Below are 26,120 nucleotides of genomic sequence, written 5' to 3' on the forward strand. Positions count from 1 at the left end.
ATGGATTTAACAGCTGCAGACATCTAAAGCCAAAGGATACTTTTAAAACCACAACATCTTCTTTTCCTTTTTTCCTTTTCTGAATTTAACAATCTTTGGGGGGCCAGATAGGAATCTTTGGGGGGCCTGATGTGGCCCCCAGGCCGCCAGTTGATGATCAGTGGTGTAGAGTGTGTGTGAGTTGGTCAGAGGGGGTGGATTTGTGGGGGAGGGACATAAAATGTGCATTTCCCCAACATTTGTACACGTCTGCCATTTAAACCCTGGAAGGTTTAAAAAAGGACTCTGACTTTAAAACTCTAGAAGTTTTAAAGCGACCTCCCTCACCGTTCCTAGCTCAGCACAGCCTCAGCGTTTCCTCATTACAGGTGTCTGTCTGTCTTTTTGGAAAAGATTCAACTCCACATGCACTCCACGCACGACCCCCTTTATTCCCATCCAGGCAGTAAACAACCTGAGCTGTTCACATTTCAAAAGCGAGATGTAAAAGGAAAAAAATAAGAGAAAACAAGTGCCTGTTGGGTTTTGACCGAGTTGGTTTCCTGTCATGCAGCTTATTATCTCCGACGTGTTTTGCATTATGCATAAAACAATCTGCTGTCTATTTTTAATGAGCATGAATATTAAAAAGAGCATGTTGCTCTTTGGTTCGTGTTGTGTATTCATGTACGTCGGGTCAGGAAGCCGGCCGCGATGAAAAGCTTCTGGAGCGTTGGAGGCTCTAATCAAATCTTATAAAATCTCTAATTAAACGGCTGTTTTTAAAGGAGGACACTCGTCGGCTAAATGAGCTGTTCACTCGGCTGTCTGACATGTGAGAGGCAGCGTCTCCGTTTTCGTGCTCCTGGCTTGGCTGTGGTTAAACTTTTATTCTGGTTAATCTGTTTATGTGGAGCTTTGATCCCCCATGAGTGAGCCTGTCTGCATCAACAAACGACTTAATACAATATTCACGTCTGCAGCAAGGAAGGATGAAAAAGTCAGATCCAGGCTCTTTATTTTCTGTCTGACTGAACAGAGTGTCCCTGTTATTAAAAGTTAAAGACACAATGACCTGACAGGAGCAGAGAGTCCAGGCCGCGATCCTGCCCGGCGACAGAAGATTCCCATAAGTCCTGGGTGGGGAACATGGGGTTAAAGATCTTCAGAGGCTGATTTACTGTCTCTACTCTTTGAAGAAAAGCACCAACCATGAGTTTACTTTTTCTGTCTGAGCTCTGCAGTCTCTGATGCTGTGAGGAGATGTTGCCCAAGGTTAAAGCAACATTATGCAATGATTTCACCTTAAAATCACGTCTAGAAAACCCACAGCCAAGTAAAGCTGCTTTTCACGAGTATGAGATGACGATCATTCAAATATGAACACTGACAACCATAAATGATACTGGTAATGGACCAGTTAGAGTCTAACAAGGATTTATGTGCAGCAGTAATCCTTAATGCTTCATGTGGACCCCACTCCACACTGAAAACAGCTGGATATGTGATCGTTCAGACGCCATACGCCATGGTCGGGGTGGTTTCATCCATTTTGGATTGGTTGTGTTGATGCAGTGTGTACAGGCATCCATAAAAGACCGCCCTGTCAACAGACTGGAGCTGCAGTTTTCTGCTAGTAAACAGAATTCATGGCTTTATTTATGTCCTTCCAGCCTTTCTCAGAGTGATGCGAATTACAGCTCTTAGGGCGCTTTCACATTAGTCCCAGTTGTTTCGAACTGCGCCACGGCGCGATTCCTCCCCCTCCCCCTTCCCCCCGCTGGCTTGCTTTCACACTAGCAACATCGATCCATGCACGGACCCACGTGTGTATTTACTCGGTCTGACACAGCAGGTGGCGGTATGCACGAAGCTGGTTGTGTCTTTCTGGGGGCCTAAAATCCCTAGCTACGCCCCTGGCCACCACTAACTAGACCAGTGTTACTCAACCCTGCTCAACCAAAGAGCCAAATGGTTGAAAAATACCTGTGCAAGAGCCACAATCTAAGTGGTGAAAAGTGAAAAAATTGGTAAAATTGGCAATAAAAAAAGTTAAGGTAGTAAAATTGGTCAGAAAGCAGAAGAAAAGTGGCAAAAATTTATAAATGGGGGCAAAGCCATAAAATGGCAAAAAACTGGGAGAAAAATGACAAAAATGGGGAGAGAAGTGGCATAAAAGGGCACAAAGTGAAAAAAATGGGAGAGAAGTGACCCAAAAATGAGTTACACATGGTAAAAATGGTCCAAAAGTGGCAAAAACATGGATGACAAAGAGTGAAACCTGATTGAAGCCGGCAAAAAGCAGCAAAGAATGGCAAAAGTGGGAAAAACTTTCAGATAGCAAAAAGCAGGACAAAAAAGGCAAACACTAGTCAAAAAGAGCAAAAACAGGAACTACAGAAATAGATTAAAAGTGGCACAAAATGGATAAAAGGGCAAGAAATTGCAAATAAGGGCAATGGAAATGTACAGACAAGAAATAAATGACAATTAAAGCTAACTGTAGAGGTGTGGGAAACAAACTGATTAATGTGAGTTGCAATGGATAATTTCTGAGGTCAAAATTCCCTTTATAAGGTTTCCTGGAGGAGTAATCTTTTAAATGAATGCATTAAAAAGCCACAAATCATCACAAAGAGCCACATGTGGTATCACTGAACTAGATGTTAGGCTGATATTCATAGTTGCTGTCAGACTCAGAGGCTATTCATGCCAGTGATTGAGAGGAATCTACGAGACAAAGAGAGTCCTGGAGCTCCCAGGAGGATATCTGGTTAGTGACTGAAACTCCACATGAAGATTCACAGTTAGTGCAGTTATATTATATGAATGCATGAATAATGAAACCAGTTCTCAAAAGCTAAAAGCTCAATTTTCCCTCTTCTTCATCCGTATAATTGCAGATCCTTGCTGTTGATTCATTTTTCTGCATTTTGCAGCCTAAATATCTCCTACAGAAAACTCTGACGGCTCAGTTCATTACTGCAGTGGTGGATGTTTGTTTTCCTCAAGTCAGAGTGGCTCTTTGTTTAAATCATCAGGTTCATCAGCAGCAGCAAGACTCCGAAAACACAGACACAATCTCAGCAGACAGTCTGAGACAGAGAGAGGATGGGAGCGCTCTGTTCGCAGGGCTTGGTTGGTTGTCATGGAAACAGGGTTCTCTGAGCTCCTGATGGTGATGAAAATGTACTGATGGAGTTCTTGATTTATGTCAGAAAAAAAGAGGGGATACATGATCAGGCTCATGATTGTCTTTGCAAAGGTTCATACATTTTAATGTGGGCTGTAAATTTTCATGAATTTGATCATTTATCTAAAAATCTCACATCTAATAGAGAAGCTGTTGAACGTGTCAGTGGATTAAATTCTATTTTATCAGCTTATCTTCCTTTCTAAGTTACACGATAATATTCTTAACACAGTGAAACTACCAACTACCAGTCCAAACATTTAAAGTAAGCTAAGGTGGAATAGCGCTGTTAACCCTTGTGCCCTCCTCAGGCATTTTTGGCTGTTTTTCTCAACTTTTCTTTTTTAATCTGTGATCATTTTGTCAGTTTTACAGTTTGTGGCATGAATTTTTACAGGAAATTTTCTTTCCAGTTACATTTTTGAACATGTTTTACTCTTAAATGTCATTCACAGTCTCTCAATGAATTTACTACCCTCTGGACACCTTTGAGGCCAAATATGTACGCCTAAAAAAACTGCTATTAAATCAGCATACATCAATATTTTTTCTACTTTTTTTTTCCACAAATCTCTTAAACAACTTCAGACCTGCTCAAAACTACCAAACATTCAATAATTCTCAGAATTTTAACCCTTTTAAACTTACACAAACTCTCCATAATATAACGGGCAAAAATAGAAGAATTTGGTGCATGGTCCTACAATGAGTAAATGGTTGAATCTGGTGGAATACGGTAAAAATGCCAAATTTCACTAGACTTCTTCACATTGGAATGCTGACGTTAAAGAATGCATGATTTTATACTGCAATGACAGTGAGATTAAAAAACCTGGTTTTAATGGAAGTCAATGGGGGCATTTTTGCCTCTAAGATGTCCAGAGGGTATTTCTGACATTACATGAAAACTAATCTTTGACCCATCCAAGACTCTCATCAGCACCAAAGCCCTTTCTTTCTACTATTTATAATATGGAAAATAATTCACTTTTTCTGTTTTTTAGTAGAAAAATAAAATATTTCAAATAATCAAACTGGCATTAAAGGGTTAAAATCTTGAAAATTATTTAATATTTGGTAGATTTGAGCAGATCTGAAGTTGTTTAAGAGATTTATGAAAAGAAAAGTGGAAAAAATATTGACGTGTGCTCATTTAATAGCAGTTTTTTTGTACGTGTACATTTTTGCCTCGATGGTATCCTGAGGGTGGTAAATGTGAGGAGGCACAAGGTTTAGTTTGAAGTGGATTGAGTTTTTAGCAAGAAAGCAACTCAAATAGACGAAAACAATAGACAGTTCCATGTTCTAAGAGCAGTATTCATTTTATATGTCATGAAGTATTTTAGAGCGTTATTCATTTATTAATTGCTGCATTTCCAATAAAGTTGGGACACTATGTAAAATGTGAATTGAAACAGAAGTCAGTGGTTGTTAAATCTCATAAACCCATATTTGATTCACAACAGAACAGAAACAACATATCAGATGTCTAAACTGAGACATTTTACCATTACAGTAAAAATATCTGCTCACTTTGAATTTGATGGCAGCAGCAGATTTTAAAAAAGTAGGGACGGGCCAACAGGAAGCTGGAAAAGTAAAAGGAACTGGTAAAAAAACAGCTGGAGCAGCATTCTGAAACTAGTTAGATTAACTGGCAACAGGGCAGGAACGTGACTGGGTATAACAGGAGCATCTTAGAGATGACAGTCTGCAAAAAACTGCATCGAAAAATGTTGAATTATTTTCAGAAAAATGTTCCTCAATGTAAAATTGCAAAGATATTGAATCTAGGGCTGAACCATTCAGGAAAATAATGTAATTGCGTTTTTTTTTCCCAGTTTTGCTATTGCAATTTGATTTGTGGTTATTACTTAAGTTCCTTATATTCTGTTTTTAAACAAACAAACACAAGCAATGAATCGGTCTAAATTATAACCAGCACATTATCAGCTAAAACTAGAGCTGAACAATTCTGAAAAATATCTAATTGTTTTTGACTCGTATTGCAAATTGGATAGGAATTTGTGGACAGAAGGAGTTATAATTATGATGTCATTCTCATATTTAATAAGAAAAAAATACAAAGAAGTATGATTTTTGTAGACTGTTATAAAAAAAGTGCCTGTGGATGATTGCATGATATGCACAACATCTCTGCTGCAAAAAAGAAGTTTTAAACTGATATTTAGACACAAATTTCAAGTTAAGTAAAAATTGCATCTTCTGCGATTTGAAAATTGCGGCAGACCGTATTGTGATTTAATCTAGTTTTTGATGAATTACCCAGCCCTAACTGAATCTCCCTCCATCTACAGTCCATAATATCATGATAACATTCAGAGAATCTGGAGAAATCTCTGCTAGGGACAAGACTGAAGGGGCCCTCAGGGGCCACTGCATTAAAAACAGTCATGATTCTGTACTCAAATCACTGCATGGGCTCAGGAACATTCCAGAAATCGTCTATCAACACAGCTGGCCGTGCCATCCACCAATGACAGTTAAAGCTGATCATGGAGAGAAGAAGCCATATGTGAACAGGATCCAGAAACACCGTGGTCCGTCTTCTCTGGACCAAAGCTCATTTAACATGGACTGAGGAAACATGGAAAACTGTTCTGTGGTCAGAGGAAACATGGAAAACTGTTCTGTGGTCAGAGGAAACATGGAAAACTGTTCTGTGGACTAAAGAGGAGAGGGAGCATCCAGCTTTTTCTCCTGGCTCAGGTCTAAAGCCTGCATCTCTGATGGTATGGGGGTGCCTATGGCAGGGGTTCTCAACATTGGGGTTGGGACCCCATTTGGGGTCGCGAGACACTGAGAAGGGGTCTCCAGATACCTTAAAAAACTAAGAACATTTTTCAATCACACTGTTGCCACTTCTCACCAATTTTGCCCAATTGGAACCAATTTTTATCACTTTTCCCCACCAATTTTGCCAATTTTAACATATTTTTGCAACTTAAAACCCATTTTTTGTCAGTTTTAAACCCTTTCCCCCACTTTCTTCTGCCTGTTGTTGCCACTTCTAAACTAAATCTTGCAACTCTCTGACTATTGTTGGCTCTGTTGACACATTATTGCCACCATTAACCCCTTTACCACTTTTTAAGCCACATTTTTGCCTGTTTCTGACTATTTCGCCCTCTGCTAACCCTTTCTTGCCAGTTTATATCAATTTTCATCCCATTTCACCAGATATCCACCTATTTTTGCCACTTGAACGCAACACAATTTTTTGCCATTATTAAGCAATTTTAGTTATTTTAATTCTGTTTTTAATGTGCGTTGCTGTGTTCAGCCACCTTCAGCTACACTGGGGGTCCCCGGTCTCTGGCACCTTTGTTTTGGGGGTTGCAAGCTGAAACGGTTGAGAACCACTGGGCTATGGCGTGGGAAGCTTACACTGTTTCAGCAAGACGATGCTAAACCACATACCACATCCATCACAACAGCATGGCTTCACAGGAGAAGAGTCTGGGTCCTGAACTGGTCTGCCTGCAGTCCAGACCTTTCACCGATAGAAAACATTTGGAGCATCAGGACTGTAGAGCTGCTAGAATCCTACATCAGACAAGAATGGGACAACATTCCTCCCCAGTCAACTGGTCCTGTTCCTATGTTTTTAAGATGTGTTGCTGCCTTCAAATTCAGAAACAGCTAATATTTTCCATAAAATAATAAAATGTCTCAGTTGATCTGTTGTTTCTGTTCTGTTGTGAATCAAATATGCGTTTATGAGATTTGACAATCATTGACAGTTGTACAGGTTTGAACAGCCATTTGTAGTAGAAACTGCAGTTGTGTCGTTAAGGGTCAAAGGTTAATTTCCAGACTGTCAGAGGTTAGAGCGATTGTTTTAGTCTCTTTATCTGTGATTACAGTGATTTCTATCTGCATAAACTTTTTTTTTTTTTGTTTCCAAAGTTTTTCCAGTGTTTGCATCATCTCCTTGAAAACTGAATTAAAACTCAGTCTCCACTGCTGCCATCCCGTCACATCGGTAAAGATCTAGCGGCCATTTCAGAGACGATTCGGTGTGTAATATAGAGAAATGTGAGTGTGAGAGGAGCTGATGAAGTATCAGAGTATATCTGATAAACTCCCCGGCTGCCGGCTCTCTCACATATTTATTTCAGAGCAGACAGATAGGAGTTTTTCTGTCAATGACCAAAGCGAGCGTGAAATGGCCTGATCGCGTCCCGTTTAATGAAACCGTCTTCATGACGCTGGCTTCTTCACGCGCGGGTCCTTCCAGAAAGTGACACCGAGTTAGACGTGAGGGTAATGATTTTATTGTTGTTGTTGATGATGATGATGATGAAGGGAGGGGTCGCAGACAAGCGTGTGATAGCGCTGTCATGGTGGACATGGTTGTTTGGAGTTTTATTTAACACAACAGTGAATCTTAATATGAAGAATTTTATCATGTGGATCGATGAAGGAGGAGGGAGAGGTTTGATTTAGAGAGAGAGGACAGGAAGACGTCTATACCTCTGCACCAACAACAACCGCCAGAGGCTTCATGTTTACTTCCATGTCTCCATCCATTGGTTTGTCAACTGATAGCCGTCACATTAAAGATCTGCCGTCAGTTCTGCATACTCATAATGTGATGCCATTCAGACAGTTCAATACGATGTGGTGTGCTTTTGTATTTTCTGAAGAGCTCAGTGACTTCCAGCGTGATGCTGTGATGATGCCACCTTTGCAATAAGACATTTGGTGAAATTTCCTCCTTGCTGGTTATTCCACAGTCAGCTATCAGTGATTATTATAAGAGAGTGGAAGAGTTTAGGAACAACAGCAGCTCAGCCATGAAGCAGAAGACCAGGTAAGATCATAGAGCGGGGTCAACGACTGCTAAAAGACTCCAACACTCTGCTGATTCCACAGCTGCCGAGTTCTGAACTTCTGCTGGCTTTAATGTAAACACTAAGGACCCAAACATACTCGGCGTACGTGGAACGGACTCCGCGGAAGTCCACGCGGACTTAAAGCGGATGTCCACAGGGCTCGTGCACACAAGGCTGAAATTTTACGACCGCGCGGACTCTGCTCCGCGTACTGGTGTCACATGAAACAATGCTCGGCATGTGTTTTTCACATCAACCCGCATTTAATATGACACCGACCTGCATTTTGTTCCTCTGTGCAGCGTTGATGAGTGAGCAGTGACTCCCAGGATGGAGAAGAAGTGGGGCTTGGCGCCCAACTAGATCATCAAAGTTTTCACGTGTCATTTGGAAGTAATGAAAATGTTTTTCCACGCCAATACTTTGCATGTCCTTCACCAACATGGCATACTCCCCTTCCTCATCTCTTGTGGCATTAAATGGCTGTACATACTACCGTCTCTTAATTTTATTGCTTTGCAAAGCCCGCAGGCTTCGTCAGTGTAGGACGCCATGACAGAAAAATGTAAACAATACGCAAGGATTGTGGGCAATGTAGGATTTCATGGAAATTTCACAGGAAACTACTACACAGCAGTGCACTCGACTATGGAAGCTCTGATGACTGCAGACATTCCACGCAGAGTTCGCTCTGCTAACAGTACACTCAGGTATGTTTGGGTCTTAACACTGCAGCAGGAGCTTCATGAATGGGTTTCCATGGCAACAGCTGCATGCAAGCCTCACATCACCAAGTCCAATGCCAAGCGTCAGATGGAGTGGAGTAAAGCACACTGACGCTGGACTGTGGAGTGACCAATCACCTTCTCTGTTTACAGTCAGATGGGTGAGTCTGGGTTTGGAGGATGCTGGGAGAACGTTACCTGAATGACTGTAAAGTTTGGTGGAGGAGGGATGATGGTATGGGGTTGTTTTCAGGCCCCTTATCTCCAGTGAAGGCCAGTCTTAATGCTCCAGCAGACCAAGACATTCTGGACAATGCTGTGCTTCCAACTGTGTGGCAGCAGTTTAGGAAATGCCCTTTTCTATTGAATGAATGGACACACGTTCCCTCAGAAACACTCCAGAATCTGTGGAGGGCCTTCAGAGAAGAGTTGGGGCTGTTAGAGCTGCAGAAGGGGGGGCAACTCCAGATTAAGGTGCATGGATTTGGGTACAGTGTCATTACACACCTTGTTGGTGGAACGGTCAGGCGGCTGAATACTTTTGTCCATTTAGTATCTGTCTAGAGTACAAATCCTTACTCCCCAAGAAATGAGACAGTGTGTAAAACGTCAGTAAAAACAGAAAACAGCTGAAATTAAAGTAGCGATCAATAAGCTCAAATGGATGCAATTCATTGTTTTTGATTTGAAATATCCAGCTACTCTCAGTCTGATTATGGCAAAAAAGTTGGAACAGGGGCAAGAAAAGACTGGATACGTCATGGAGTACTCAAAGATACCAATCCTAAGTACCTAAACTCATAAAAATGGCAGATTCTGTTCTTGGTACTATTTTAAAGCCTGATGTCAGCCTCTCATTATGTGAGGATGCAGTGTTGGAGCCGTGTCTACAGTTTGGTGATGTTTTAACATAAATGGAGATTGAAAGTAGAGGAGAATGAAAACTATGTGCTGATAAATTGTCTGGAGGAGGGATGAAGGACATCTGATAAGAATAAAACAAACTTTCTAGATGTTTCCTGTGTTTTTTATGTCTGCAGCCGTTCTTGAACCCAGAGGGGGGGTCGGACTGTGACGTGGTCCTGCTGAACCGCTGGAGTGTGAGGAAGTACCAGGTCCAGCGAGGCGACATCGTCTCCGTCCTGTGAGTAACACCTTTATTTAAAAGCTGCTTTCTTTACCAAAGACAGACACACCTGAAAAACACCTGAACTACCTGTGGATGTTAGAGCAAATCCTCCATAAAACTCTGACAGGCCTTTCACTCAGGAAAGGCGTGGCTCTCACCGAGCCGTTTCATTAAAACACTGGATCTTTTCTCTTCTTCCAACATCTTTATTTCCTCTCCTTTTCATGTCTTTTTCTTATAGTCAAACATCAGCTGACATTTTCACTGGTATGCTCAAAGCAGAGACAAAAAAAGCTTAGTTGTCCTTAGTTTAAGTGCTGGTTATCCTGTTCTTAGCTAGCATTTGTAGAAGTTTGTATTACCTGTTCAGGTAAGTCCACACAAGCTTGTCAGAGGCTGAACGTTTGCTGGTTTTAGTTTGATCATTACTGAAGTACCCGGACTGCTCCCTGATACACTGCTTTTATATGTTTCTATGGATTTATGTTCTCAAAAATATCATGTTTATCCATATTTTAGAATTCTTTATGCTACAGTTTTACTAAATGTTTTAACTCACTGATTTATTTCAGTGTAGTCGATTAAGGCGTGTCTGCAGGATGGCACTAAGCAGACATTTCTATTTCGAGAACTTTCTTATCACTTATTCTTCTGTTCTCTCTAAATTTCCACATCTCTTTTATCTTTTACATATTCATATGTCCCTCCTCTGACTCCGTAGTTAGCAGTCCATCTCTCTGGGACTTTATGTGTTGTTGTTGTTGTTCTGTGTCTATTCCTGGCAGAGCAGCGGCTTTTATGGTAATTTTACCCTTAAGAGTTCCTGTAATAATCCTAACACATGAGTCCCTTAGGACAAAAATGTCTGCTTTCCAAAAACTCATGAAAAATAATAGATATTAATATTTTTCCACTTTAAATGAGTCAGTCTTTTAAAAACACACCAGTCTGCCATATACATATCATATATTTATTATATTTATATTCATATTTTTGGGGGATTCCAACCACTTAAAGGCCAGTAAGTTCAACTCCACTGTTTTTTATATCACAAAAAGAATAAATAATAATTTCTATGAAATACATTTTCAAAGTGTATTTGGTTATTGTTTTTATCAAGGCCTGAGATGGCTCAGTGATCAGCAGCATTGATTTTAATGCATCATTATTTTTATTTTTTTTCCTTTTTCGGATTTAAAAAAAACTCACACTCAAAGTCCTAAGGACAAAAATTGTCAGCTTCTTAAAATCAGCTGTAAAAGATATATAACATTTTTTTATTTATTCCCTTTAAACGAGTCAGTCTTTAAAAACTACTTAAGTCTGAATTATTCATATCCGATATTTATTATATTTATATTAACCCTTTAAAACCTACCATTGTGCAAGTCCACCAGGACATATTCTTACATTTTTACATACTGTAGGGCCGTTTTTGGGTTTCCTGTTGTTGGGGTGGGGAGCCTGTGAGGTAGGGACACTTAAGAATCATGTGACAGTTCATGCCCACAACGTGATGACGTTTATTTCAATGTAGCAAGTGCTGCAAATACCCGTGGTCTCGTTTATAAAGATTTTTGTTATGTGCATTTTATTGTGTATTTTTACAAACTCATCACTGCAATGAAAAAGTGCTCTGAAACACGGTGAATGTGTGAAATGTTAGTGTAACTCCTCAGATTTTATATGCAAAAAGAATGATCCATCTATCTTCTCCGGTTTCAAATCTACCACCAATCAAAAATGAATATGCTTATCGTTGCGCCGGCGCTACGCTGGGTTCTATAGGGTTAATATGTTTTCTGGATTTTTTTTTTTTTTAACTTTATTTATTGTTGTTTTAACATATACAAAACATATGGTAAAATGAAGATCATGACATAAGTTCTCTGCCCCCACCCCCCACTGTTTTCTGGATTTTAACAATATAAAGGTCAGTATGTTTGCACAACTCAGATAAAATACACTCACATCCACACACACCATTATCCAACATCAACAGCATTGTAATAATAATAATAATAATAATAATAATATCTTGAATTTATATAGCGCCTTTCAAGAAACCCAAGGACGCTTTACAGGAACACATAGACATGGACAAACTATGTGAGGGGTAGGATGAGTGTAAGGGGTGGTTTAGTGAAGACTGTAGGCTGTAGTGAACAGGTGGTGCTTGAGACGTTTACACACTTAAATTTTAGTAGTAAGGCAACCTTGCAGAAAACAGGACAACATGTGAAAACTTGCAGCATGCTCTGAATGGTAAAAGTAGCGCCACCTGGTGGACAAGTATAAAAATTAAAAATTGAAAGCTAGTAGCCCAAAATGACATCTTGAAATAAAGGAATGCATTAGTTTCTGTTGAGATAAATGTGGGATCAAAAATGGCATTCTCAATGGTTTTCAATGGGACATTTTTGGTCCTTAGGAGCAAATGTGTCGGTTTTGTGTAGCTTAGCCATTTTAGGCTAATTTAAGGAAATGAGATGATAATCTGAACATTTTTATAAATGAATATCCAAAATGTCACTAGGACCTCTAAAGGGTTAACTCCCTCTGATGCTGAGACGCCCACGTTTAGCTCCTGTGTTGGACAAAGTGAAGTTCTTCTTAGCGTTTGTGGAGGATAAAGACGGCACGGTGCAGCTTCGCGCTGCTGGATGGACCTCGAGCTTACAGAGCCTTAAGATGAGGGTGTCTTTAAAGTTCACGAGTGTAGCGTACTGACATTTAGATCAGTCCTGGTGGCATTATCAGCTCCAAACCTCCTCCCTGCCCTCCTTCTGGGTTTGTTTGCCTTCACATCTTCACACCAACTGTTCACCTGGCAGCCTTTCTTTAAAGCAGAGGGACTTTTATAGATACGTCTGTTCTCCACACGTGAAACAGGCCGGCATCGCCTCGCTGCATCGCCAAGGATTTACTCCAAATCCCTCAAACAGCCACATCCATCATATGCAGAGAATATGTAAATTTCAAATGTGAAGCTGTGAGACTGCAGGGAGATAGACTCAGGCCTTTAATTGTCTGTCTTTTTAAAAGAATCCCATGGAGTAATGTGTTATTTACAGAATGCTTCTCATTTTCTGAGGGGACGGTTGTGTCTGAGCTGCCGTGGCTGTTTGTCACGCTCTCCGTGCAGACCGTTACAAACCTGATTGATTTTATGTTCGGCTGTGAACACAACCACTCGCCTCCGAGCGTCCTCGCAGCTGATTCCTGCAAAACATCATTTTCTACAGGACGGGGAGGAAATGTGTCCCGCTGGTTGCGAATGTGTACCACAAGACATGAAAGGCGTCCCCGCTCTTGGCTGGTGTCGTGCTTGTTTAGGGTTTGATGACAGCCATCTTGGATCAGCAGGGGAGTTGTGTTGAAGTTTCAGCGTCTATGAATATTCATGGAAAGCTCAGCCGCCACGCAAACCTTCAGAAGCGGCGAGCTTCATCCCGCTGCGGCGGCAGCCTGTCCCATGTTTGCTTTGAGTGGAGGATGTTGGTGACAGCCGACGAGCGTCTGAAGCTCTGAGCGGCTGTTTCTGGTTCCTGGACAGACGCTGAAGCTGCGTTCAGTGAGAGGAGTGAGGCGCTTAGTCTGCCAGGGCGGCAGGTTTGAGACACATGAGGGACACGGAGGGGCCGGGGCTGAAAACTTCTACCTAGTTTACCTGGAGAATGCTAGATTCAGACTTTTCTTAACTTTTTTTGTACTTTGGGTTGGAATGATGAACAGATGGCCTGCATTTATTAAAAAACACATCCAGTGTGTGTGTATTTTTAGTAGGGCTGGGCAATTAATCGCAAATTAGATTAAATCGCAATATGGCATGTTGCAATATTCAAATCGCAGACAGTGCAATGTTTCTTTAACCTGAAAAGTGTCAAAATACCAGTTTCATACAATCTTGTTTCTTTTTTATCCTTTATACCAGTGTAACTCAACCCTGCTCAACCAAAGAGCCAAATAGTTGAAAAAACCTTTGAAATAGCCACAATCTAAGTGGTGAAAAATGGCAAAACAGCTTAAGTAGCAATAACAACAAGTTAAAGGTTGCAAAAATGGTCAAACAGCAACAAAAATGGGTGAAAAGGGGCAAAAATGAGAAGGAAAGTTGGAAAAAGGGTCAGAAAGTAGCAAAAATGGGTGAGCAGTGCCAAAAAATGAGTTACAGTTGGCATGAAATGGTTCAAAAGTGGCTAAACCGTGGAAAAAAAATGAGTGAAAAGTGACTAAAATGGGCAAAAACTAGGAAAAAAGTGGTATTTAATGACAATAAGTAGCTTAAATGGGTGAAAATGCAGAGAACAAAGGATGAAAAAGGGCAAAATGGGATAAAAGTGGCAAAAAATGGGTATAAAGTGGCAAAAAAGTAGTGAAAAAGTGATATTAAATGGCAAAAGATAGCCCTAATAGGTAAAATGGGATAAAAGCAGCAAAAAAGTGGCAAAAAAGGGCAGAAAAGTAGGAAAAGAGTGGTATTAAATGGCAAAAGGTAGCTTAAATGGGTGAAAGTGAAAAAAATGGGTGAAAAAGTGCAAAAAAGTTTCCTTTTTCAAGGTTTTCTGGGGCAATAATAATTAAAATGAAGACATAAAAGAGCCACGCGTTGGGTATCACTACTTGATACATTATTCAAACCTTCAAATATCTTTTTTATTTATTTATTTATTTTTTTTTTTACAAAAATCTTACTTTTCTTGCTCATGCATTTATTTTTCTTCATCTCCTTCAATAAAGCAATTGATATCAAAATTTCTATGTGAGCCAAAATGGCAGTAAGATCTTTTTTTTTTTATTTAGCCACAGTTGAACTTTTCTAATATTGTACTTGTTATAATATAGAATGATTTCTTGCTCATGTTTGTTGAACAACAGGAAAAATGAGGAACCTAAATAATCACATTTCAAATCGCAATTAGATTATTTTTGCAAATCGTTCAGCCCTAAATTTTAGACTGCAATGACGAGGCCTCTACTGTTGAGTTTAGCTCTAAATTCACCCATTTATGATTTATTTAATAGCACTACTGATGACTATGACGGCATTATGATGCTTGCATCTGTCAGTGATACACTATATTGCCAAAAGTATTCACTCACTTGCCTTAAGTGGCATCCCATTCTTAATCCATAGGGTTTGATATGACGTCGGTCCACCCTTTGCAGCTATAACAGCTTCAACTCTTCTGGGAAGGCTTTCCACAAGGTTTAGGAGTGTGTTTATGGGAATTTTTGACCATTCTTCCAGAAGTGCATTTGTGAGGTCACACACTGATGTTGGCCCAGAAGGCCTGGCTCTCAGTCTCCTCTCTAATTCATCCCAAAGGTGTTCTGTGGGGTTGAGGTCAGGACTCTGTGCAGGCCAGTCAAGTTGATCCACACCAAACTCTCTCATCCATGTCTTTATGGACCTTGCTTTTGCACTGGTGCACAGTCATGTTGGAACAGGAAGGGGCCACCAAACTTTACACTTGGCACAATGCAGTCAGACAAGTACCGTTCTCCTGGCAACCACCAAACCCAGACTTGTCCATCAGATTGCCAGATAGAGAAGCGTGATTGGTCACTCCAGAGAAGGCGTTTCCACTGCTCTAGAGTCCAGTGGCGGCGTGCTTTCCACCACTGCAATCGACACTTTGCATTGCACTTGGTGATGTATGGCTTGGATGCAGCTGCTAGGCCATGGAAACCCATTCATGAAGCTCTCTACCACTGTTCTGGAGCTAATCTGAAGGCCACATGAAGTTTGACTCTGCAGAGATTTGGCAACCTCTGTGCACTATGCGCCTCAGCATCCGCTGACCCCGCTCCGGCATTTTAGGTGGCCTACCACTTGGTGGCTGAGTTGCTGTCGTTCCCAGTGGGTTCCATTTTGTTATAATCCCACTGACAGTTGACTGTGCAATATTTAGGAGCCAGGAAATTTCACCTCTGGACTTGTTGCATGGTGGCATCCTATCACAGTACCACGCTGGAATTCACTGAGCTCCTGAGAGCGAGCCATTCTTTCACTAATGTTTGTAGAAACAGTCTGCATGCCTAGGTGATGATTTTATACACCTGTGGACATGGAAGTGATTGGAACACCTGATGTACATTATTTGAATGGGTGAGTGAATACTTTTGGCAGTATAGTGTATGTTTGATGTCTGTTTCTTGATAAACCAGATAAAGGCCAGGAGCTAAAATGTGTCTGTTTAATAAAGTTGATGCTGCCGGGAACAGACACGTACGCTGAAGGAATTTATCTTCAGCGCCGTCTTCAAGATAGAAATGAAAGCAAAACCGTGGCTATTTTTCAATACCACAGGATACAGTATTACTACCACACATCCCTAGAGTCCAAACTGCTGCATAATTAATCTAATTGCAGTTGCAATCACGATGTCAGGTTGTGCAATTACATAATCACATAAAAGGCTGCAACTATTTTTGTTTTCAGTAGCTCGTTAAAGGTTTTCAAAGTGCATGCAGAGAGGCCTTTAAGTTTACAATTGTGTCTTTATTGCACTTTGCAGAAGTACCTTTATTTTGAAAAAGGAAATACTTTTTTGTTGGGTAAATGTCTGGTTTTGTATTTATTAAGCCAATTAAGCTGCGTGCACTCAGTGTGAAATGGTGTAACAGTTGCATTTCTTTGTATAACACCTTTTATTCAACTCTGCTTCAAAGTGCTTTACAGGAGATTAGAAAAGAAGATGGACAAAAGAGAAGGAGGACATGAAAAGGAGGAAATAGGAAGGATGCAAGAGTGACAACTCCTCACACAGTGTAAGAACAAAATAAAGCCAAGTTCTGCTGAAATTAGGAAAAATAAACGTTGATATTTTGAGGCATTTTACTCAGCCAATAGGCAACCATTAAAAAACAGGCGCTAAGTTTAGGAAAAGCTGAGGTACAGCCTGAGAATTTCGAGCTGCTCTGACAGTATTCAGACTCCTGCAGCCCTTTAAGCATGTTAATATCCCTGTGACATTAATTTTAATCAGCGGTGTCATACACAGCATTTTAAAGACTCTCTCCTTGTTATTTGTCTTCGGTTCACCTTCTCACCTCCTCTTCCTCAGTCCCCAGAGATCAATCCCAGATGCCAAAACCTCATGCTTAATTTTTTCACTTCGATTTTTCAAAAAGTGCTGGGAGACACTGGGGGGGAAACAGAGAGGAAATGAAGTACAAACTGTTCAGGTGAGGAAACATAAAACGCCTGTGGGGTTTCTAAAAACATCTCATCCTGAACGAGACGACAAACAGAGACTATAAACGATGAGAAACGCAGGAAGAACAACAACGCAGGGATAACAAGGAGAGGAAATAAATGAGCTCAGTGTTTGTGTTTTAGTCTATGAGCTGAAATAATGACTTACATTTCTGTAGCATTATGGTAAAAAGGAGGTGAACTCATACATACTCTGTGGCTCTTAAAGACGTTTCTTTTAGACGGCCATTATCCAGCTGACTGACACGCTCTCTGTCTTTCTCTCTGTTTTTCTCGTTCAACTCTGACATTTTTATTTTGGTGTTTTTGTCCAATTCAGTGAAGGAAATGTCCTCCACCTTACCTCCGATCATCTATCCTATTTTTCTGCTAACATTTAAAGGATAAGACTTCTGATATTCTACATTTTTCTAGTCCATATCCCAGAAAAGGCCAAAAGCCTTATTTCTACAATCTGTTTTAACCAAAACTGTTTGGTTTGACACTTACTTATCTGTCAGACTGGAGTGTGTGCAAGCTCACGGCTTTTCCTCTCAGTGTCTTTCAGTAAACGAAGGCGTTCCACCAGCCTCAGTCCTGGGACCCCTGATATTAACACTTCATACCAACAGTATCAGTCATCATGTTCCTACTGCAAGTTTCATCTGTATGCAGACGACTCTGTCAGTTATTGCTCTACTCCTACACCACATCATGCTTTCTGCTGTTTCCAGGAAGCCCAACCCTTTGTTCTTTAGGCGCCCTCTACTCATATTTAAGAAAAGTTAAGCCTCACAGTACCCACTCTGAAAATTTAACATCAATTTTGGTTGTTTTATTTGACAAAATCCCAAAAAGGACGCCTAAATATAAACAGCATATTGGCGCCGATGAGGGCACCCTAAAAATGTGACAAATAAAGAGGGTGTCATTTTCTATATGTGCCTATGGGATGTCATATGTATAGAAATTAAGTGGTATATATACGTGAAATATTATTGTTTATTTGTTTATATGTAGCTTATGTTATAGTCAATATATGATAAGAACCATTGGTTCCTGAATAGATGGTGAATGTTGTAAATGTTATAATTATGGAAAAATTAAAACTCGACAGTAGTAATTAGTAATAAAAGGGGTAGGATTAAATAAGTTTAATACTTCTTCCTACTCCTTTTTGAACATGTAAATGTGCAACAAATGCAAGATATTGTCAACAGTCTTTCTTTTTGTATTTTGCATATACATGGGTGACTGTTTATGGTGGCTATCTCTGATTGTTTTTTTTACCTTTTATATTAGTATTTTTATTTTTTTTACATTTGTAATAAAGAATAAGAATAAAGAAAGAGGAAGGATCTGTTAATTCTTGAACAAAAAAAATCAATCCAAATTCTCAAGTTTAAAAAGTCTTACATTTTTGTGAACCAAAATTTAGAATTTTGAGGTTATAAAGTTAAAAATAGTAGATTGCATGGAGAAATCCAACCAGCTGGCGCCGTTTTCCTCACGCTAGTTCTACAGTTGAGAGCCTCATTAAATCGAAGTTCTTACTGGGACTGAGCAAAAGTAAATCATGTGATTTTAGCCCAGAATTATTACATTATCATGACCATCCAGACATTTTTGTAAGCTCAGGCTGTCCAAACACTGTTTTCAGATTGGTTTCTTGTAAATTTATGACTTTGCAATGTTATTTTCTTTTTTTTCACTGTAAAAAAATTATGTTACAGCTGTTGACTTTATAAGCTTTAAAATTTCTATTTTTTATCACAAATTTTTAATGTCTTAGACTCTAAAATGCTGAGTTTGGTTTCTTGCAACTACACAACTTTATAATCCCCTCAGAAATATGTTGCTTTTTACCTCCACCAAGGAGGTTGTGTGATCAGCAGGGTTTGTTTGTTTGTTTGTTAGCAACATAACTCAAAAAGTTGTGGACGGATTCTGATGCAATTTTCAGGAAATGTCAGAAATGGAAAAAGGAAGAACTGATTAAATTTTGGGATTGATCTGGATCACCGTCTGGATCCAGGAGTTTTTTAAAGGATTCTGTGCTATTGGGAGATAGGGCTAATGGTGGAGGTCTGCGCTGTTACTACTTTACACCAGGAGATGGCGGACATGAGTAACTTCAATCCCAGCAGCATTTGGATGTGTTTCTATTCAAAGTTTTGGAGTTTATAGAGTTTGAAAGACGCACGCCCGATCTAGGAGACGAGTCGGAGCGTAACAGAGAGAAAGACAGCAGATTGTAGCGAGACTACTCACAATGCTGGGAGGAATAGAGGAATATTCACCCTCTGCCATGACTTCCAGTTGTTCAGTGAGACCACGGGTGCTTCCGCCATGACAGTCCACACGTAGCAAAGCCAATGCTTAGCCTCACCGTGTCTCCATCCCACCGGGGAGGGAGTAATCTGGGAATTAGGTTTTAGGAATGATCCAGATCACCTTCTGGATCCAGGAATATTTTTTAGGGATTCTTCACTGTTGGGAGATAGGACTAATGGTGGAGGTCCGCGTTCTCTGAGTGCTTTTCTAGTTCTTACTGGGACTGAGCAAAAGTAAATCATGTGATTTTAGCCCAGAATTATTACATTATCATGACCATCCAGACTAAGAAGAGACATTTTTGTAAGCTTGGGCTGTCCAAACACTATTTTTAGATTAATTTCTTGTAAATTTACGACTTTGCAATGTTGTATTTTTTTGTTTTACTGTAAAAACTTAAATTTTTTCAATTTATAATGTCACAGTTGTTCACTTTTTAAACTTTAAAATTTATATTTTTTTTTTATCATAAATTTTTTATGTCTTAAACTCTCAAGTGCTGAGTTTGTTTTTTTTGCAAATACACAACTTTATAATCCCCCCAAAATATGTTGCTGTTTTAAGATATATGTTTTGGGGCTTTTTAACCCATTGATAGAACAGCAGATAGTTTGAAACAGGGAGGACATGTGGTAAAAGAGCCATGGGCTGGACTTGAAGGCTGGGCCGCTTGCATACATGGGGTGTGATCTAACCATGAGGCCCTTATTTTTATTCTTTTCCTCCAAAATAAACAGATACTTTTATTGTTTTTTAAGTTTTAGATCTCTTAGGCCCTAACACGCCGTTGTACATTATGTTCTTATGGTTTAAAAAAATGCCCATCTTATTTTGACAACGTCAAGCTCTCGAGCTGCCTCCATTTGTCTTGTGTGATTGAATATTGTGAGAAGTGTTGAGAGCCACATTCTTGGCTCTGAGGCTCAGTCACAAAACTTACTTCATCACCTTTATCCAAAGACTGTCTCAGAATGAGGTAAAGGAGTTTCAGGTATTTGAGTTGGTCTCTAAATCATTTTCAGAGTAGATTGAAGGCATAGGAACAAGATGCATGAGACTGTGCATGTTTTTACTGATGGTTCTGACCTGGATGTAGTTGATCTGTGTTTGTAATTGCTCTATTTTATGTACTATAACTTTCTGAATCGTGCTGCTGCCTGTCTCAGACAGGACATTCTTGTAAATGAGATTCTTAGTCTCTAATATACAACACTATGTCTCCATGGCACTATATTCTCCAATCATACATGCCTTTAGATATATTCACAACCTGCACCAATACGTCACTGAATTTCAGAGTCTTTGAAACTGCAAAATGGCCAATAGGAAGAACTTTCTCACAAAAATAAAACTAAAGGCAGCACCTCTTTATCGGTCCAAAAAACTGCTAGTAAAACTGTCTACATCCTTTTTGTTAGGTGATCGATCTCCTCCTGATTGTGTCTGATTTTCTGTCTGGTGTTTATAAAAGCTTGTTTGTTGAAGATAACAGCCAGCTTCTGCTAGAAAAGATCCTAATGAGATCTGCAAGCCAACAATGAGAAAGGATATTAAACCGCTGTATAATTTGGTCTGTTATTCACATAAAAACATCGTTTGTTGGCGCTCTGAAAGATTAATCTACTTTATATATTGTCTTTTTGAGTTTAGGCTCGTAAATCATGTCAAAACAGCCAGATTAAGAAGACTTGACTTTCCCCCTGCTGTCTCACCACATCTGAACACTGGTACCGCTTCACACCATCTGCCAGATCTCCTCACATGGTTTCATCTGCTGTCATGCATCAGACGGCGGCCGCCTCCTCTGACACGTTTCAAAAAGAGACGAGCTGAAGTGTCTCGCTGCTCAGATTTCATGTTTTCTGTTTGAACAGATTCCTGATCAGCAAAGCAGGAAATTAAGCATTCACGTCTTCTTACTGTGAAGATTTATGGCCTCAACGCTAATGCTAATTAGCTAGTAAATAATCAGGTGCAGGACAGTACAGAGAGAGAGTGGAGGGACCTTATCAGTGTTGTTTACCAACTCAATAGTCAGATATAATGGATTCCTCACTGTTAAGGACAGATTCAAGATTTTATGTTTTTGTAAAAAGGACATTCATGGTTTAGGAGGACATTTAATCAATTCTTCACTGTTGAGGACAGTTTTCAGTGTTTATGTTGATGTAATGAGGACGATCATGGTTTAGGAGGACATTTAATCAATTCTTCACTGTTGAGGACAGTTTTCAGTGTTTATGTTGATGTAATGAGGACGATCATGGTTTAGGAGGACATTTAATCAATTCTTCACTGTTGAGGACAGTTTTCAGTGTTTATGTTGATGTAATGAGGACGATCATGGTTTAGGAGGACATTTAATAGATTCTTCACTGTTGAGGACAGTTTTTAAAGTTTGTGTTTGTGTGATAAGGACAGTAATTTACATTTACATTTCAGACATTAAGCCTGAACTCTTACTAAGTTTGTTAAATGTTAAGGTGAGGGTGAGCAACTGTCCCATTAGAAGTATGTCAGCATAGAAGACAGGCAGAACATCGTTTTTCATTTACTGATCTTTATAATAATTGGCCACAGCAGTGAGTACGGTCTAGACCTGCCCTCCTTATAAAGTGTCTTTTACGCTGGTTATGAATTGGATCTATACAAACAAAGATAGGTAGACTTTAACTATTTGGCTGGTAAACTGCTCGACTCTCTACTTTGAACATTGCTTGGTGAAGGATATTCAAGTACTGCATAAAAAGCAACAAGTTATTTGTAAAGCCTATGACAAAGTGAGTTGTCTAGTTTCCCTCTTTGCTTTCTATTTTCTACTTAGACGTAATACAAGCCTCAGATTTAATTCTAAGGACAGTCCAAACATCACATCCACTTATCTTAATGCAGACATAAAGCTTTATCTATGAAGCCAGAGCTGACATTGTGATTTTATTACCTCCACCAAGGAGGTTGTGTGATCGGCAGGGTTTGTTTGTTTGTTTGTTTGTTTGTTAGCAACATCACTCAAAAAGTTGTGGATGGATTTTGATGCAGTTTTTTCAGGAAATGTTAGAAATGGCATAAGAAAGAACTGATTAGATTTTGGGAGTGAACCGGATCATCGTCTGGATCCAGGAATTTTTGTAAAGGATTCTTCACTATTGGGAGATAGGGCTGATGGCGGAGGTCTGCGCTGTTACCACTTTACACCAGGAGATGGCGGACATGAGTAACTTCAATCCCAGCAGGATTTTTGGGTGTGTTTCTATTCAAAGTTTTGGAATTTCTAGAGTTTGAAAGATACATGCCCGGTCGAGGAGACGAGTCGGAGCGTAACAGAGAGAAAGACAGCGCATTGTAGCAAGAATCCTCACAATGCTGGGAGGAATAGAGGAATATTCACCCTCTGCCATGACTTCCAGTCGTCCGGTGAGACCATGGGTGAGACTGTCAGTGCATCTGTTGGCACTGGCAGGCAATGCTCCCACCATGACAGTCCACCGTAGCGAAGCCAGTGCTTTGCCTCACCATGTTTCCACCCCACCGGTAAGGGAGTAATTGGCAAATGCCGTGGTGGGGGGCGGACCCAGGATTTTTTTTAAAGGACTCTTCACTATTGGGATATAGGGCTAATGGCGGAGGTCTGCTTCAAATGCTTTCTAGTTTCTTAATGTGAAGAATGATGTCAAGGGAGACAGGCAGGCTTAGCACAATCCAACATCGAAACACATCCCTGAATATTCAACATCTTCTAGCTGCTGCCATTATATCTAACTTAAAGATCTGACAGAGCTTCTATAAAGAAAATCTTTGGACAAATGGCGACATTACTGATCCAGGTTGAAGCAGCTAAAAGCTTCATAAACAGAAGGGAAAGTGTCAATATTAAACATGGTTTACACTGGATCCATGGCAAATGGAGTATGGATCAGGGGATTATGAGGAAGTGCGTTATGACACCAGATTGGTTTATTGACACTGTTGGTAAATGGAGATTATGATTGATCTGAAAATACAATAAACTGTAAATATTCATTATTGTGTGGCCATAATATGAAGACACAGAAAGCTAAAACAAAGATGGAAATGTTTTCAGTCAGTATACATAAGGAGAGGCTTTAATTCAGACACATTAACAAGTTAGAGTCCATTTTATCTCTTAATTCAAACTATAATTATAGCACAGATGGTGGAGAAAAGCTGGAGTCTCTAATCTATAAGAATACACGTGGAATTCATGTGGGGATCTGCAGCTAATTTCCATTAAATTGGTATTAAAGCCTGGCTAATTAAATAGTCCCACTGAGGTTTCAGTCTTAAAGAAGGAAACAGTCCTCAGACTTCCAGCAGCTCACACACTGAGGGTATCGATGTGAGCTAAGGCTTTTCACTGGTTAAAATATGAGGATATTACCTGACTATATAAATATGAATGTAGTGAATTATAGTACTCACAGCTTTTTAAATGTATATATTCTTAAAACTTTGAGTTTTCCAATAGTAACAGCTTTAAGGGAGACTTATAAATGCTCTTTTTACTGCAGTCTTTGCAGTTCTTAAAGACCTGAACTTATGCAACCATTTCATAAAGCATCTTAATGGCTCTGGACTCCAATGCCCGGGACTGGAAGTGGCAAATTTGTCACAAGAAATTTCCCAGGGTGTCCTAATAAAATGGTTATTTTAAAAGAAAGTACGCAGGATGGGCACTTGTGAGCTCTGCAAAAGTCTTTCTGTTTTAAGGGACCTTTAGGGCAGGGATGTCCAAACTTTTTCACTGAGGGCCACATGCAGAAAAATCTTCAGTGCCCTAAAGTTAGTAAAACCGCTCCCACGCAGGTTAAGTTACGATGAATATTGAAAACTATTCACTCCCTTGGATGTTTTAGCCTTTGATTGATTTTATGAACCAATCATGATCAATATAAGTTCGCATATTAGACACATAAATGCACAAAAACTCTTAAATGTGAAAGTGAAAACAAACTTCTACAATGCCAATTAAATAACAGCCTATATGTAAAACAAGTAAGCAATATGGCCTAAAAATCACATCATGGTATTTTTCTTGCCTTTGACGATACCGTATGATATCACAGTCTTACAAAATTACAAACAGATAATGCTTTTTAATCCAAATCCAAGTGTTATTAACCCCTTCTCCCCTTAAAACAAGCCTTTGATGCATACTCAATTTATCTCTGAGTATAGGCACACAGAGAACATGTTTTATTTTTTTTTATGTCTTTCTAGGTTTACTTCTGTCTGCTCTCCAAGTTTCACATTTCATCCTTATCCTGATGAGGTGTGTTGATCGGCAGGCCGATTAATCGGGCTGGTTATAGCGTATCACAGATTAATCGACATCCGCCAATATGTAGCTGATATATTAACCCTTAGAGCTCACGCGGCACTCTTCTGTAAAAGCTCTCCGTTGTGCCTTTCTAATCTTGTCTTCCAAGCATTCGTAGCTCTTATAGAACATTTTCTAGTGAGCCCGGAACTGGGCTGACTTTCAGGAGTCTCAGAGGACAGTGTTGTCCTTCACAACAATACGTAACACAGTTTATTAAAATGTTGATAAGTTTTTGAACCGTAAGTCAGACTCTTTTTTTCCTCTGAAAGCTGACCATTTTGCCATTCGTTTGCTACCATCGATGTCTCCGTAGTTCTAAAGGACGCCGTTGTAGCGAGCCCAGAACTTTGGTGACTTTTCGGGGTCTTTGGAGATTAAATCCACAGCGTTACATACGATAATAAGTGTCTTTTTATCCATTTTTAATCCATTTTCGATCATGTACTTTGACTTTCTTCAGTGGGCATCCATATTTGTTTGACATGCAAAGCATTGTGGGAGTTGTAGTCGACCAGTTGCATCTCTACCGCTTAGAGGAGTAGAGACGCAGGAGTAGAGAATAAACAATGATGAATGCAACTGTTAATTCACATGTCCACCATTATCTAAGATAAGACTATTATACAGCCTTTTAAAGTCGTCTAAGTTGCATCTTTGTGAAGTAAACAAAGATAATACAAATATAAGAGTTTGTGATAATGTATAGTCTATATCCTGTGTTTATCAATGTTCCTATTTCATATATCGGCCGATATATTGGTTGCCCCAAAAATCCCATTTCAGTCGGGCTCTACTTCATTTTTTTGTGATGATCCAGTTGCACAGTCTGACCTTGCATTTGTAATAATTAGATGAATTGTGCAGCACTAGTCTAAGTCGTAACAGTCAGCAGTCTGAGTTTAATAAGAGCATTTTCACATGCTGTGAAAGTATGGACATAATGTGTACTATTGCACCATCCTGGAATTTCACTGCAGTGCATCCAAAACGTATCTAGATGGGTTAAAAATCTAAAAGACTACATTAAAAACTAGAATTTATTTCTCTGTATCTTCTGCATGTCCTCTCTCATTCATAAGGCATATTTACAACATGAAATGAATACTTCAACAGTTGTACAGTGAAGTAATGAAAGGATGGATTTAATGTTTAATGACTCATTAGTCTCACTGCCTCTCCTCGTCTCTGCAGTGATGCATGCTGGGTGACAGGACGCGTGTCGGCGTTGTTCCCCTTCCGGGTATTCGTCTCCGTCTCCTCTCATTCTGACATCAAAGCTGACAGTCTGCCGCTCACACTCTTCTCCTTAGTGAACTGGGAATAACCTCATGTGTAAGATTTCCTCGTCTGTCCGTTTAG

At 39.7% G+C, this 26,120-nt stretch overlaps 1 protein-coding gene across 2 annotated transcripts in view; it reads left to right on the top strand.

Annotated features, from left to right (window-relative positions):
• Positions 1–26,120, top strand: part of immp2l (inner mitochondrial membrane peptidase subunit 2) — a 207,672-nt gene that overhangs the window by 26,637 nt on the left and 154,915 nt on the right. For both annotated transcript variants that reach the window (XM_041796636.1, XM_041796635.1), the window contains exon 3: positions 9,797–9,900. In XM_041796636.1, the coding sequence (XP_041652570.1) occupies positions 9,797–9,900 (104 nt within the window). The remainder of the gene's footprint in view (positions 1–9,796; positions 9,901–26,120) is intronic.

The sequence above is a fragment of the Cheilinus undulatus genome, linkage group 9 (assembly GCF_018320785.1).
Source record: "Cheilinus undulatus linkage group 9, ASM1832078v1, whole genome shotgun sequence".
Lineage (NCBI taxonomy): Eukaryota > Metazoa > Chordata > Actinopteri > Labriformes > Labridae > Cheilinus > Cheilinus undulatus.